The sequence below is a fragment of the Felis catus genome, chromosome A3 (assembly GCF_018350175.1).
Source record: "Felis catus isolate Fca126 chromosome A3, F.catus_Fca126_mat1.0, whole genome shotgun sequence".
In the NCBI taxonomy this organism is placed as follows: Eukaryota; Metazoa; Chordata; class Mammalia; order Carnivora; family Felidae; genus Felis; species Felis catus.
In genome coordinates, this window is record NC_058370.1 from 118,529,203 (window position 1) to 118,543,538 (window position 14,336).

Here is a 14,336-nt window from a genome sequence, read left to right on the forward strand (position 1 = left end):
CCACTTTTGTTTTTGAGCTGACAGGGAAATGCCTTCCATTGCAGAGAAGCTTTGTTCATTCTACACAGCAGCCCCTTAACACTGCCTCATGGGATTCCACTTTCAGTGGCAGAAAAGATGGGACCTGGGGCCCCTTGCTGTTGAGGCTAGAGGTCGGTGCTGGCAGCCTTGCTCCTCCTGTGGACTCTAGCCTTGGTCTCCACCTCCAAAAGAAAATCAGGAGGTTGCTTTCAGCCCTTGCTGTCTTTCTTCACCATAAACCCTCTTCTCCCCGGGCTGTTCCACTTCAACCTTCCCTCCCAATGTGTACACTTTATACTATCCATGGATGCCTGTGCTTTTCTTTCTTTGTGCGTTTGCTCACACTTCCCTGCTCCAGGAGCATCCTTTTTCATCATCTCCACAAAAACCCTATTCATCCTTCAAGGTCCCAATGCAAATCTCACCTTTCATCAAGGAGTTTCATAGATTTCTCTAGTAAATATTCTCCCTCCCATGTGTTCTCAAGAGGAAAGGAAGAAAAAAAGGATAAACAAGAGGAAAGGAAGAAAAAAGGATATTAAGCACTTGGTCTATTTCAGGTATTTTGCATGTTACCTAATCATATGAGGTAGGTACTGCCCCATTTTACTTGCTATTATTGAGAGTTTAAGCAGTCTGAATAAGGTCAGTTTACTAAGTAGTGATGCTGGGATTTGAATGTAGACAGCCTCACTTCAGAGGACAATTGTTTCCAACCTAACCTCATTTGGTCTATATTTACCAGTGTAAATTCACTCTAGCACAGTGTTTTGTATATAGGAGCCTTTAGTTAAATATTTGTGACACCCAATTATCTTGCTTCCTCATTGTGTTTCTCCAGTAACTGTGACAGGATTCTCCCTGCCTTAATCATATAGGAATTGAGTAAACTGGGGCTAGAGCTAGCCAGACAGCCTGAAAGCGTCCTGTATGGCTGCTCCCTGAAGTGTGGGCTCCCTGGATATAGTTAAAGGCTGCCAGCCTGACAAATGTACTGCCAGGGACCTGGTCATAGTTTCCACCACCCTAGAAAGGATGTTTCACTACATTCACAAAATTTTAGAATGTTAGAGCTGGAAAGGAATTAAGAAATCACCGAATCTACTGATTTCCAAACACTTTTAGTTGTGGGCCCCTTTGTTTAAAAATGGCTTTTCCTAGAAATACATTTTAAAAGCTGAGGTAAAGAAGAACCTGTGGTGATATCCCCCAAAACGTCTCCTTATAAACCCCTAAAACTGAGGGGTTTGAAAAACAGTTAAACAGATGAGGAATCTTAAATTCTAGTACTGACCAAGGCTGCAGAGACCACTAGTTATGGAACCAGTAAGGACCTTCTGAGGTTCTGGAATCCTGTGCTTTCCAGGGAGGAGTCCTCTTTACGCAGCTTTTCTTTTTCTTTTTCTTTTTCTTTTTTTTTTAATGTTAATTTTTTATTTTTGAGAGAGAGTGTAGGTGGGGGAGGGGCAGAGAGAAAGGGGACAGATGATCCGCAGAGAGCTTCGCGCTGACAGCAGAGATGCCCATGCAGGGCTGGAACTCACCAACCACTCACCAACCGTGAGATCACAACCTGACCAGAATGACTGAGCCACCCAGGTGCCCCTGCGCAGCATTTCTAAAGGCCCGTCGTGGACAAAGACTGACCTAGGTGCTAAGAGGATGGCAAATACAAACAAGACGCAGTTTCACCTATTCAGGAGCTCACAATCAAGGCGAGTGAAGAACCCAAGGACACTGAAAAAATAACACGCACTTAACTATGTTTCCAAACTGATGCCCGAGATTGAGCAAGGCGTCAGCACCTTGGCCAGTTCCGGGGCGCGGGAGCAGTGAGGGTCTACCCAGGTTGAGAAGCCCGGGCCACGGGGAGAGGGGTCAGGAGGAGGCAGAGGTCAGGTGGGAAGCATGGCAGGAGGGGCCCTCACCGAGACCGGGCGCACACTTGGAAAAGGGTTTGCTCACAGACTGAGAGCTGAGCCGTTCTCCACGGGTATTTGTGGCTCAGTCCACTCCCACTCCAGCCCCGGGAGCCGGGTTAAGCTTGGAGGCCAGCCGGACGGAAGGGCGGGGCTTGCGGCGGAAGTCCCGCCTCCTGTCGGGTCACGTGAGGGGCTGGACGCGAGAGCAGGTGAGTGGCTGGTGATCCTCCGTCCCGGGCTCAAAGCATCGCGTGCTGAGAGCGCCTAAAGTGCCTGTGACCTCTTCCAGGCCAGGGAATGATAGGCCCTATTTCCGGTTGGACTCAGGAAGGATGCGGGCTGGTTCCAACCGAGAGTGACTCAGGGGACCAACCAAGCTCTGGGTAAAAGCCTGAGCAAACTGTCCTTACGTGTCTCGGTACGGAAGGAGGTCCCCAGGTGGCCTTGCTTCAGGGCGGGGGATGGGGTGGCTGGTAGCTGCCACTGACATTCAGTAGCCGCTTACAGCCCTCCTCTATTACCTGATTGCCTAAGACGATCCCTATAACAGGAAGTCCAGGAAGCATCTCTCCTGAGGCCTCTGCCCCTCTAGGACATATTGGAAGCGGGAGGGGGAGAGGGAGTGGGCACAACGGAAAGTCAAGCGTCTCTTTAATTGTGGGGAGAGGCCATGAGGGTAACCCCCCTCTCCTCTTGGCTTGACAGGAATCATGGCACTCTGGCGGGCATACCAGCGAGCCCTGACTGTTCACCCGTGGAAAGTACAGGTCCTGACAGCTGGTGAGTGAATAGACCTGAGTGGAGCCAGAGCAGGCTGATTTGGGAGGCAAAAGCTCGCCCCATCACACCTCCCTCAGTTGCTTCTATTCAGCCCCCTTGAAGGGTTAGCTGTCTGTCATCCCAAGTTGTCCCCAGTCTTTGGGAAGGTGGGTCCCCAAGGCTGTTCTTAAGGAAAGGGTATGCCTAGTTGTAAAGTAGGATCTGAAAGTCCTCAGAAAGCTGAGGAGTCATCCCTTTGGGATAAAGGCATTGCTCCAGGAGGCCTTAACTTAGAAAACAATAGCAAACGCTCCTCTAACATCTTACAGTGTGCAAAACACTTTCAAGACACATTTATCTCATAGGGTCGTCACAAAGATCTGAGAGTCTGCATTAAATCACCTAATAAGTGCTGGGATCAGGACTTTTACCCCAGTTTATTTTCTTTGTGGTATTTTTTTTTTTTTTGGTAAAATGTATCTTAGCATACAAAAGAATAGTTAAGACATGTGTACAGTTTAAATAGTATTAAAATTGATTACTTTTGTATCAGTACCCAGCTCGAGACCCCTTGAGCACCTATCCCTAACTTGACTTGTATAGCCGAGAGGACCATTTTCATGAGTTTTGTTTATACAACTCTTTTGCTTTTCTTATAGTTTTACTACCTATGTATATATCCCCAAACCATATACTAATCAAGGATTTATGTTTACTCCAAATCCAGTGACTGGATAACAACCTCACAAAGGCAACCCAGTGACTTAACCTGCATTTGTTACCATCTTTATTTTGCACATTAGCTAAGAAATCCAGAGATGGCACAGAGATAAGTAAGTTTTATAGTGGGGGGGGGGGGGACTAGAAGGTCTATGACTCTTGGAGCAGTGTAAGAGTGAGCAGGTTAAGATGGGGTCTTGCCTATGTTTAGAGGAAGGGAACAGGATTCTAGTGAGGACCATGGGCTTCTGGAACGAAGACTGTCAGGAGGAGTGGCAAGCTATGAAAGCCAGGGAGGAACAGCAGTCTTGTTACTGGAATAGCCCCACATCAGCACTAGAAAGTTCACCGGGTGACTGGCCAAGGGTTGGACGCTTTTGCCCCTCCCCGGGCCCTTCTCCAGCCTCTGTGCCCAACCACCCCATGTCCTGTCCTCAGAGTGTCCGTCAGCCTGCATGACTCACCTGGTTGCGCGCGTGGTGACTCATGCTGGACTGTGTGGCTGTGATGGGGACTGACACGCTGGGCCCTTTGCCAGCCTCAGACTCCCTCAGGGCCCTTAACGGCCGGAAGGAAGGTTCCCCCTCCTGGCTATCAAGAATAGAGAGGGAGGGATAGTCCCTGTGTTTCCCTTCCCAAAGGATGTGCAATTGACAAGGGGAGGAGCTAGAGTTCAGAGGGGCCCAAGTGCATATGTGTGACTGGACTGGGGTGCTGGAGCCCTGTATCTCCGTCTGGGTGTGTGGCTCTATACCTGCATCGTCTCCGCACAGCCCTGAAGCACCTTGTAGGTAGCACTTTTCTCAGACATCTCCTTCCCTGCTGCTAATGTGTTTGGATCAAACTACAAATGAAGGGAAGAGGTGGGTTTAGCTCATCGAGCTGTTTTTAGATCCTTGCACAGTGCTTCCTAAGGTCCCATGGGGTAGCTCATCACACTGGAAGACAGAAGAGAGATTTCAGACTTGGACTTAGAAGACCAGGTTTTGTTTTTGTTTAAAAAAAATATTTTTTTTTGGTAATGTTTATTTTTGAGAAAGAAAGCATGAGCAAGGGAGGGGCAGAGAGAGAGAGACACAGAGTCGGAAGCAGGCTCCAGGCTCTGAGCTGTCAGCACAGAGCCCTATGCGGGGCTAGAACCCACAAACTGTGAGATCATGACCTGAGCCAAAGCCAGATGCTTAACCGACTGAGCCACCCAGGCACCCCAAGACCAGGTTTTGAATTTTTTTTTTCCAACGTTTATTTATTTTTGGGACAGAGAGAGACAGAGCATGAACGGGCGAGGGGCAGAGAGAGAGGGAGACACAGAATCGGAAACAGGCTCCAGGCTCTGAGCCATCAGCCCAGAGCCCGATGCGGGGCTCGAACTCACGGACCGCGAGATCGTGACCTGGCTGAAGTCGGACGCTTAACCGACTGCGCCACCCAGGCGCCCTAAGACCAGGTTTTGAATCTCAGCCATAGCACTCAGTAGCTGCGTGAACCAGGCAAGTAAATCAGTAAACCTCTTGGAGCCTCGGTTTCCTTATTTAGGAATTGAGTTTAGTTATATGACTTCACAGAGTCAGTTTAGGAGTTATCTCTGTGAAAAGGCTTTAGAAATTTGAAGAAAAAAAAAAAAGTTCAATAGACATAAAGCCTCCTGGACTTGGCCCTTTCCATGAGTGTTGTCAACCCTAAATGACAAGCTATTCTTTTTAGAGTAGTTTTTCAGCTGAGTTTGTTCCATTTGCCTTAAATTTGATCATGGGTGACTATCTTACCCTTGGCTCTCCAAATAGCAGAGCCTGGGGTTTCGATGCAGGTACTTTGTAAGGGAGTAACAATTAATCCTGCAGGGGAAGAGGGAGAGCCAGTACAAAGATCATATTGCATACTGCTTAGGACGTGTGTCTCCTCATCCCTTAAAACGGACCAAGAAGCTCTTTGAAATGCCTCTTAGAACTATATGGGAGAACTATATATATATAGCCTTTTCTGGAGACAAGAAGAATCCTTTACCCACCAGCTCTCACCCCACATTGGTCAAATGTTTGCCACACGGGATGTCAACGCCTGTGCGTCCCCAGATCACATGTGCGTGGTCCCAGGTAAAGCATCAACATCACAGCCCCAGATATGACATAGGCCTGAGGCAGGATCAATCAGGTTGAGCCGCAGTAGTGGCCGGAGTAAGGGATAAGTGAATCAAGATCTGAAATGGTTCAAAAGAAGTGTCTGATACCCCCCAGCATTGGCCAAGCCAGAGTCACGAACAGAGCAGCCTGGGAAGCGTGTTGTGCAGAGTCTGAGTCAGCCTTTTCCCGTCCTTTCTGGAGGGCCTTCCAGTCTCCATTGGGCCCGGGGCCCAGCTCCATCCATCTCCAGCCACTCTAGTCCTGCTATGGAGACAGCCAAGCTTCTACAGACCCTGGTTTCCATAGAATCTGAATTCCACCAGGATGTGAGGGCTCAAAAGGCATTGGAGCATCCAGTCCAGCCCCTGATACCACAGAGCAGGCAGGGGGCAGGGGTGATGTGCACCGAGGTCCCCATGGCCGGTGGTAGAGCTGGCATTGGAACGTAAGGTGCTTCCCAATGCAGTGCTCTGCACTCAAGACCGCTGGGGCCTTAGACTGCGGAGCATAGCCCCAGCTGGTCTGGGCTTCCATACCTGACAAAGCTGCAGAACCCTCCGTTTTGTCTCGTTTTCTAGCAGTAGGATGGCTTCGGGCCAGGCGTGGGGAGAGCATTCAGCCCGGTCCCAGAGGACACACTCTCCCCTCTCTCTGCCCAGCTTCAGTTGCCTCTGGGCTCTATCAGACCAAGCCCCTGGCCCAGGCAGCTATTTAATTGTGGAAGACTTCTGGGGAGGAGCGAATCTACAGCACCTCGGGCCCCATGCCGGGAGCTCTACCTGCTGCCCCAGGCCTTCTGCGCTCAAGGACACGTTTCCTGCTCCTCACTCCAGCTTCCTGCCCCTCACTCAGCCTTCTCATCTTCCATTAGTGCTTTATTTTCTTGCCTCTAAGACCCCATACACAAAAGCCAGGAGGGGAACAAAGTGGGGCAAATGGGGAATTAAGACGAGGGTGTAGAAGTTGGGGCTTTTCCACTAGTGGGTAGGGGGTGGTCCCAAACAGATCTCTGCTCAGAGGCAGCCTCGCCCCAACCCCCTCAGTCCGCTGAATCCGGTGGTGAGTGACGGCATGAGAACTGGCACCTACCCAGGGGCATGATGTCACACCTGCGCCAGCGTCTGCCTGCTGGGCTCCACGCCCAGCCTGGCATTGGGGCATCACTGCCCGGCAGCCCCTCACCCTGCCCCATCAGGGCTCGGGCTTCACATCTCTGCCCTGACCCTCTGGAAACAAATCCAAGGAAAGGGGAGCCAGAGCACGGAAAGATGTAGATCAACCAAGTATGTCCAGGAGGCCTCCCAGAACCTGGTGGGGGCCTGCTTGGGCTCTGCACTGGGGAAGGTGGAATGAGGAACCTGAATGTCAGCTCTTCTTGCTCAAATTCCCTCGGCCCAGAGACCAGGCCTTGTTCTGTGCTCAGACCAAAGCCTTGCACCTCCCTGGAGTTGCTGCAGGCCCAGAGTCCTTCTGATGTGTGGGCAGAGGAGGAACTGCTGGGCACGGTTTTTTGTCTGAAATGGACAAAGCTGGCAGGGGCTACAGAGCTACGTGCCCACTGCCTCTCGCCGCTGCCCTTTGCTCAGGAGTCCCTCGGGTTCCATGAGTGTGGTCTGGGGGCCTGGAAGCCATCTTTCTCAAAGGCTGCTGGCTCCCAGGACTGTGGTTTTCATTCCTGCTCTGTCGTTAGCTTGTTGGGTGACTGTTGGCAAGCCACGAAGAGTGAAACACACACCTTCATCTCTTTGTGGCTCTTGTGACCCAGGAAGATTGCTGCTTGCCCTCCCCACAAGGGGACAAGGAACAGAGAGGGTCAGCTCCTGGGGAGTAGAAGACAGAAAGGAAGTGCATTAGTCTAGGAAGTCTCTTTGATGTGCAGCCTTTGGGGCCTTGTTTGGGCAGGAACCCCCTGCGAGTAGCAGAGCAGCCGAAGGGGCCTCTTGGTACCCGCTGACCCCTGAGCCCAAGTCTCAGCCCCTGCCGTGATTCCCTGGCTTCCTGCTCCTTCTTGAGAGAAGGCCTGGGTTCAGCCCAACTCCACTCCTTACCAAATCACCTCAGCTCTCAAAGATGGTAAATGGAGGTGTGAGTCTACATCCCAGACCTTTCGTGAGGATCGAATATGCGAGAGCCATTTGTAAGTTAAACAGCTTGCCCAAGTAGAAGGTCAGACTGTTACTCTCTTCATTTAAGAAGTGACTGCCTTCTGTTCCACTCTCTCCGGGGCTTCTCAGGGTCCCCTTCCCTTTCTGCATGGCCACAGCAGCAACCCCTCCCTGGGGGGGTGTGAGCGAGGGCGTAGGGAGATAAGTGCTAACTGCGTGGAGCAGGGAGGGGGGAGCAAGCCTTCAGTTCCACCTGTCCTCACACCTTGAGCCTGACACGTGGTCCTGCGGGCTGGGCTACTCTGGGGAGCACTCACACTTGGGAGCTCTTCATGCCTTTCCCAGAGCGGACCTGTTGGTTAGGTGTGGCAGGGGATAAAAGAACAGAGATGTCTAGGATTCTGTCCTTGGCCTCTGGGAGGTTGTGGCTAGCCATGTTCTGGGAAGAGCCTCCACCACTTTGAGAGTTTCTGGGAGAGGTTGCCTTGATGGTTTTGTCAGGGGTCCCAGAGCTGCTCCATGGGCCTGGGAGTGCCGTCACCCGTGGGATGGGGGGGGGGGGGGGGGCGGATCACAGCCCCGGCCCTCTGCCTTCTTCAGCTGCCTCTGACGAGACTGCTCAGGGGCAGGGCTTTGCAGAGGGTGCAGAGGAAGAGTAGTGAGGGTGCAGCCGGTGTGGACGTCAGAGCCAGCTCTGGACCAAGGAATGGGGTTAAAGGATGTGTTTGCCCAGTGCTGATTGAGGGCACAGGGACAGTGGTAGCTATGGGACTGGAGGGGGCGCCCTCATTACTCAGTGAGATGGACGGGCAAGCTGGAGGTCATACAGTCACTCCCGAGTGACCCTATGTGTGTGTGTTCGCTAGGAACCATCACGCCACCATAACTGACGGGGGCTCTGTAAACAGTGACGATTTCTGTCTCAGTTTCTGGGTGTGGGTGTCTGACTAAGGCTGCTTGGAGCGGGGTGTCTGTGTGAGTGCCGGAAGGGGAAGCAGGTACAAAGGCCTGGGAGAGAAATGGCTATAATATCTATTGTCAGCTCAGTCTGAGGTTGTGAATGCGGGTGCCTGGGTTTACCTGATTGTGCTAGGAGGTAGCCAGGACTCCTCCTTGTGGGGACTCTTACCAGCTCAGCCACTCATCTTCCCGCATGGGACCATTTAAACACTCATGTTTTAGAAAAAGAATTATTTTTGCTGTTATCCACAAGTAGAGACCTCAAGACCCAGGGACGGACATTGTCCAGGGTCTTGCCTTGGACTGGGGGGAAGAAACCAGGGTTCCTTACCATTCTACACATGATCTCTTCGTATTGTAGCGTCCTGGAAAAATCACTGTCTAGGGAATCAGGCCACCTGGTTCTTGCCTTGGTTCTGCCCCTTACTGCTTATAGGAGGTCCCAGGCCTTCATTTCCATACCTTGTAAAGCAGGAGTTTGGATGGGATTATCTGGAAGGCCTTTCCAATTCTGATCGTCCTTGGTTCTCAGCCCCAAGCACCTTAAATTCTCCTTCCTCTAGCTGCAGTCTCTGACTGGGACGTCCCTTTATTACTCTGTGCAGAGTCCATGGGCCCTGGCCTGATCAAGGCTGCTCGTCCCAGTTTCTAACAGGACACAGGGGAGATGTCACCATCTTTGGGAGAGGAGAGTTTCGAAGCAGCGGTGAAGGACTGGCTCTTTGCCCCAGAATTAGTCTCTTGGGCTCAGAGTGTCAGAGCCTCATTCAGGGACTCACTTCCCTACCTGGAATGGCAGCCCATGTCCAGGAGTGTCCTGACAATACCCGTGTACCCTGCACAGGGTCCCTGATGGGCCTGGGTGACATTATCTCACAGCAGCTGGTGGAGAGGCGAGGTCTGCGGGAACACCAGACTGGCCGGACCCTGACCATGGTCTCTGTGGGCTGTGGCTTTGTGGTAAGTTCCGCCCACAGCCGGGCTGCTGGAGGATCGGACGGTGGCCTTAGTTCCATGTCATTCTTTAGCTTCCCTTGGCCTCTCTCCATCTAAGCCAACCTTGAGTGTGTGCTTCCACTGGGATTTGGTTTCTAATCCTTGAAGAGAGGAGCTTTGTGATGCAAAAGCCAAGTGCTTCCCTCACTGCACACCCTCTCTTCTCCCCGGGGTTCACTTTCAGGGCCCCGTAGTGGGAGGCTGGTACAGGGTTTTGGACCGGCTCGTCCCTGGCACCACCAAGGTAGATGCGCTGAAGAAGATGCTGTTGGATCAGGTGAGCCGAAGGAGAAGGGGCTCAGGAGGGGTGAGCGGCGCTGGGGGAGGGCGGGGGTTGAGGTGCTCACAGACCTTTAATTCTTCTCCCCTAGGGGGGCTTTGCCCCTTGTTTTCTAGGCTGTTTCCTCCCACTGGTAGGAGCACTCAACGGACTGTCAGCCCAGGACAACTGGGCCAAGCTACGGCAGGTGAGCTGGGCAGGTGTGGGGCGGCCTCTGGTCTCTGGCCGGCAGCCCAGCAGTCCCAGGGGAACGAGGCAGGTTTCATGGGGTCGAGCCAGGTGCGAGTCCGGGCAGAGTCCCAGGCTCTGGAGAAGAGGAGCTGAGGGGTGTGGCACAGACTTCCTTGAACAGAAGTCTGTGTGGGGTGTGACACGCAGACCAGGAGGCGGGGGCGGCTTGGAAGTAAGTGCGAGGGTCAGTTTGTTCCTTCTTTGTCTCCTCAGGACTATCCTGATGCCCTCATCACCAACTACTATGTAAGCGATGACACCGCCCCTGCCCGTCCTGCTTTCTTGAGTCCAGACGTGCCCGGGATGGGGGTCCTCCTGACATAGAAGCCCCTCCGTTGGGATGAGTGGGCACCACACTCAGGGAAGCACTCACTCGGCTGCTCACCTTGTTCTTGTCTGCAGAAGTCGGAGTGAGACCAGGCAGTGAGTCCGGGGGTCGGGTGATGGAGGCAGCCCCCCAACCTTTACCTTCGTTCTCTTCTAGCTCTGGCCTGCTGTGCAGTTAGCCAACTTCTACCTGGTCCCCCTTCATTACAGGTAAGACAGGATCTGCCCCCACCCATCGAAGAAGATGCATAAGGCGATTCTCCTTTCAACCTCGAATCACGTTAGAGCCTCCCAGAACACTTCCCCAGCCGCAGCGCCTCACACTCTCAAGCATTTTATTCAGAACCTCTTATCCATTACAGAGCCTGTCCCAGCACCTGCCCACTGACCATCTTTCATCTTCCTGGAGAGGCTCCTGCTCCACAGCCCTGTCTCCGTCCCACCTGAGCTCCCACCTTTGATGGCATATCTGCAGGGACAGTGCCTGGGGTGGGGGTGGGAGGCAACAGCCTAGGTTAGGCAGAAGGGTAGACGGAAGAGCCAAGTGGGAACCTGGCCAGGTTAGTCCACTGCAGAGTATTACTTTACCCGAGTAATAAAGGTAGTTGCTGAAACCACAGTAAAAATATAGTGGAACTCAAGGTGAGTAGTTGAAACTATTGGGGATGAAGGGATTTGGAGAACAGGGAAAAATATGAACTCTTCAGAGGGGACAGAGTCGACATTGACATGAATAGCATAGCTTAAAGGAAGAATTGGGGAGCAGATTCTCAACATTAGGGTCTTTGCAACACTCTTTGAAACTAGAGGAAGGTAAATTTACAATAAGGAGAAGGAGGTGCCACTTTACATGGCAGGCAGCGCAGTTTTGGAAGATAAAATCCCAGCTGGTATAAGACAGACAGACACGTGTAGTCAGAAGGAGCCTGGACAGGAGTGAATCAGAGCCACACTTGGCAAGATGAGGGTGTTCAACTTTGAGGCTCTTGTCCAGCAGACAGAGCTCTGGGGCAGTGCCAGACCCCAACCTGCTTGTCCTCCGGTCTGAGCCACACGTCCCTCCAGGGCTGAAGGAAGGAGACCTGAATGTGGACGTTCTCAGAGACAAGCCCTCCTTTTCTGTTGCACTTTCCTAGCTCTCCCCGCCCCCTTGCTTGCTCCCCATTCTTCACCATCTTCACGCCGCCCCTCCTGTCCCGTAGACTGGCCGTTGTCCAGTGTGTGGCTGTTCTCTGGAACTCCTACCTGTCCTGGAAGGCTCACCGGCTCTAGGCCCGCCTCACTCCATTGCCTGCACTTGTGGGGATGCCGCTTGACCCTGGAGCCACCAGACAGCCTCCTCAGAGTGGGCACATCGGCTTTCCTGGGGTTCCGTGCCACTCAGAACTTAATGGGCTTTGCACCCGCCTCCTCTTGAAACCATTAAAACCCTTCTAATGGTTTTGTACAACCACCACCATAAACGTTCGTTGTACTGTATGGTCTTGTCAACCTTCGTTTATATTCATATCCCAGCAGTGCCACTCACCCCCACTCTTCAGAGACACGTCTGTTCTCTAACCTTCCCAGCCCTACAGTAACTCAGGCTCTTTGGGGGCCACAGACCCTTTATGTGGTGCCTCCAGAAGTATGCTATTAAATACGTAGTCTGAAACCTGCAAAAGCGGTGAGTAGGACGCAGCAGAAACCTATGGGGCAGTAAGAATTTCTAGAGCTGGAAAGAAGTCTAGAGACACCAACCCTGATCTTCTTTTACAGATGAGCACACCCAGGTCCATATAAGTGAGGTGACCTGTCCGTACCACCAACCAGTGGCAGAGTGGAAACTTGAACCCACATGCTATAGGTGAATGTTTGTATCCCCTCCAAAGTTCATGTTAAAGACCTAATGCCCAAAGTGATGGCATTAGGTGGTAGGGCCTTTGGGAGGTGATTAGGTCATGGGGGATTAATGTCCTTCTAAAGCAGCCCCAGAGAGATCCCTCACCCCTTCCACCATGTGAGGACACAGTGAGAAGGTACTTTTTCTTCAGGTCAGCAAGTGGGTTCTCACTAGAGAACCAACGCCGTCAGCTTGGACCTCCCAGCTTCTAGAACTGTGACAAATAAATGTTTGTTTATAAGACGCCGAGTTGATATTTGTGTTGTAGCAATGTGAAGAGACTGAGACAGGTTCCCCGACTTCCTAAGTGATCTTAACTGGAGGTCAAAGGTATAGTAATACTGTGGCTGTGATTCCCAGAAGAAAAACTCACATGGCTAAAATACCACTTTGGGGCAAACTCGGTAGATGGACCCACCTTTGTGGTCTGAAAGCACCCAGAGGCCAGAGACCCTCCTTTTAATGGTGCCTCACATAGACTGCCCTAGAATTTAGACCACGGGGCTGGAATAAGATCAAGAATCCCACCTGCCTTGCTGCCTCTGGGGTGGTAACCAGAGTCCTAGCTGGGAACCAGCTGTGCTCCTGATCGCCTTAGGTTGCGGAACTGCTAGCCAGGCTAGGGGCTAGGTCTGAGCAGCACAACCTCTCAGTGCCTCCGGCCCCTTCTAGAGGCAAACAGCAGGGTGGGCGCCACTGACAGCCCAGCGGTCCAGCCTTTCTTTTGTGTGCCACGGGAGACTGGCTACCTGACTGGTCTGATCTGGGGATCGCCCTAGTCCCTGCCGGCAGGTAGAGGACTCTCTCTCTCTCTCTCTCTCTCTCACATGGCTCCCAGTGCAGTCGTTAAGCCCCACCGGCTTCTCGCTCTCCTAAATCTGGGGCCGCTTCCAGCCCTGGCGCCAGAACGCAGAGTCTCTGGTTCTGAGGTGCGCCCCTCCGGGTCTCGCAAGTGGCCGGACTCGAGGCTGCGGCCGTCATTGCTTCTACAATCAGTGCATGTTCCTCGCTGACGTCAGTAGGAGCTGTCCGGGAGCTATATAAGGCTGGCGGCGGTCCCGGGACAGACCCCGTGTTCCCCAAGGCGCCCTCAGCCCGCCCGGGGGACAGAGACTGGAGCGCCGTCCTGCAACGTGCAGACGCTCTCCGGCAACCTGTGAGTGGCTCGGAGGAGCATCCGCCCTGACTCCCTCAGCACCCGGACTCGTCGCATAGCTCACCCATCGCTACTCGCTCAGAGGGACGGAGGGAGGACAGGGTGGCGCTGGGCTGGGCTGCTGCTGGAGGGAAGGCTGTGGGCACGGGCGGCAGCCGCAAGGGCCCGGCGGGGGAGCTGGATGAGCGCGGGAAGGGGAGTGGCGCCACCTGCCCCGGGCGCACCTCACCCTGCGCTACGCCTGTGTGTCCAGGGCCGGCGGCACCATGAGGCAGGTGGGACGCGCAGCGCTGCTGGCGGCGCTGATGCTCCTGGCGGCGCTGCGCCCGGGGAGCAGCCAGTGGAGCCCGGAGGCGGCGGTCGCGGGGGTCCGGGACCCGAGTCTGCGCTGGAGCCCTGGGGCGCGGAACCAGGACGGCGGGGCCCGCGCGCTACTCTTGCTGCTGGCCGAGCGCTTCCCGCGCCGCGCGGGGCCGGGAGGATGGGGACCCCGGACTGCGGGAGACCGGCCGAGACGGGACGACCCTCCGCTATCCATTGACCTCACCTTCCACCTGCTGCGGACCCTGCTGGAACTGGCGCGGACGCAGAGTCAGCGGGAGCGCGCCGAGCAGAACCGCATTATATTCGAGTCCGTGGGCAAGTGATCTTCGGGGGGGGTCTGCGGCCACGAGAACCTCGACCCCCGTCCTCCACCCCCTGGGCCGGGACGTGCGCGACTGGAACTGACCCAGTCCCGCCGGGCTATAGCGGCCCAGGGATGCCCTGAGCACTCTGTGCGTCACCAGTTTTTAATAAAAGTGCTGAAGAGCCTTTGGCCTCGGTTGTGGGGCGCAGGGAGCCACGGCAGGATGGGA

General features: G+C 53.7%; 2 protein-coding genes across 7 annotated transcripts; both read left to right on the forward strand.

Moving 5' to 3' along the window:
* Positions 1 to 2,075: 2,075 nt before the first annotated feature.
* On the forward strand, positions 2,076 to 12,566 carry MPV17 (mitochondrial inner membrane protein MPV17). 6 transcript variants are annotated; one of them, XM_045054800.1, is made up of 8 exons: positions 2,076 to 2,152; positions 2,649 to 2,723; positions 9,452 to 9,567; positions 9,788 to 9,880; positions 9,975 to 10,070; positions 10,328 to 10,360; positions 10,599 to 10,651; positions 12,200 to 12,566. In XM_045054800.1, the coding sequence occupies exons 2-8, from the start codon at positions 2,654 to 2,656 to the stop codon at positions 12,201 to 12,203; spliced, it is 465 nt and encodes a 154-aa protein (XP_044910735.1). In that variant the 5' UTR covers positions 2,076 to 2,152; positions 2,649 to 2,653; the 3' UTR covers positions 12,204 to 12,566. The 6 variants fall into 6 exon arrangements, 4 of the variants coding, with proteins under 4 accessions (XP_044910735.1, XP_006930471.1, XP_003984445.1 ...); XM_006930409.4 differs by lacking the exon at positions 12,200 to 12,566 and adding an exon at positions 11,644 to 11,920 and having other exon boundaries at positions 2,082 to 2,152; XM_003984396.5 differs by lacking the exons at positions 2,076 to 2,152; positions 12,200 to 12,566 and adding exons at positions 2,159 to 2,361; positions 11,644 to 11,920.
* UCN (urocortin) lies at positions 12,071 to 14,291 on the forward strand. Its single transcript, XM_023252010.2, has 3 exons — positions 12,071 to 12,287; positions 13,162 to 13,479; positions 13,733 to 14,291. Exon 3 carries the CDS (start codon positions 13,746 to 13,748, stop codon positions 14,124 to 14,126), a length of 381 nt encoding a protein of 126 aa, XP_023107778.1. The 5' UTR covers positions 12,071 to 12,287; positions 13,162 to 13,479; positions 13,733 to 13,745; the 3' UTR covers positions 14,127 to 14,291.
* The last annotated feature ends 45 nt before the right edge of the window (positions 14,292 to 14,336 follow it).

Coding starts and splice junctions, on each gene's coding strand:
- UCN (XM_023252010.2), top strand. CDS start 13,746: ATGAGGCAGGTGGGACGCGCAGCGCTGCTGGCGGCGCTGATGCTCCTG.
- MPV17 (XM_006930409.4), top strand. CDS start 2,654: ATGGCACTCTGGCGGGCATACCAGCGAGCCCTGACTGTTCACCCGTGG. Junction 9,568..9,787: donor CTGTGGGCTGTGGCTTTGTG/GTAAGTTCCGCC, acceptor GTTCACTTTCAG/GGCCCCGTAGTGGGAGGCTG. Junction 10,071..10,327: donor ACTGGGCCAAGCTACGGCAG/GTGAGCTGGGCA, acceptor TTGTCTCCTCAG/GACTATCCTGATGCCCTCAT.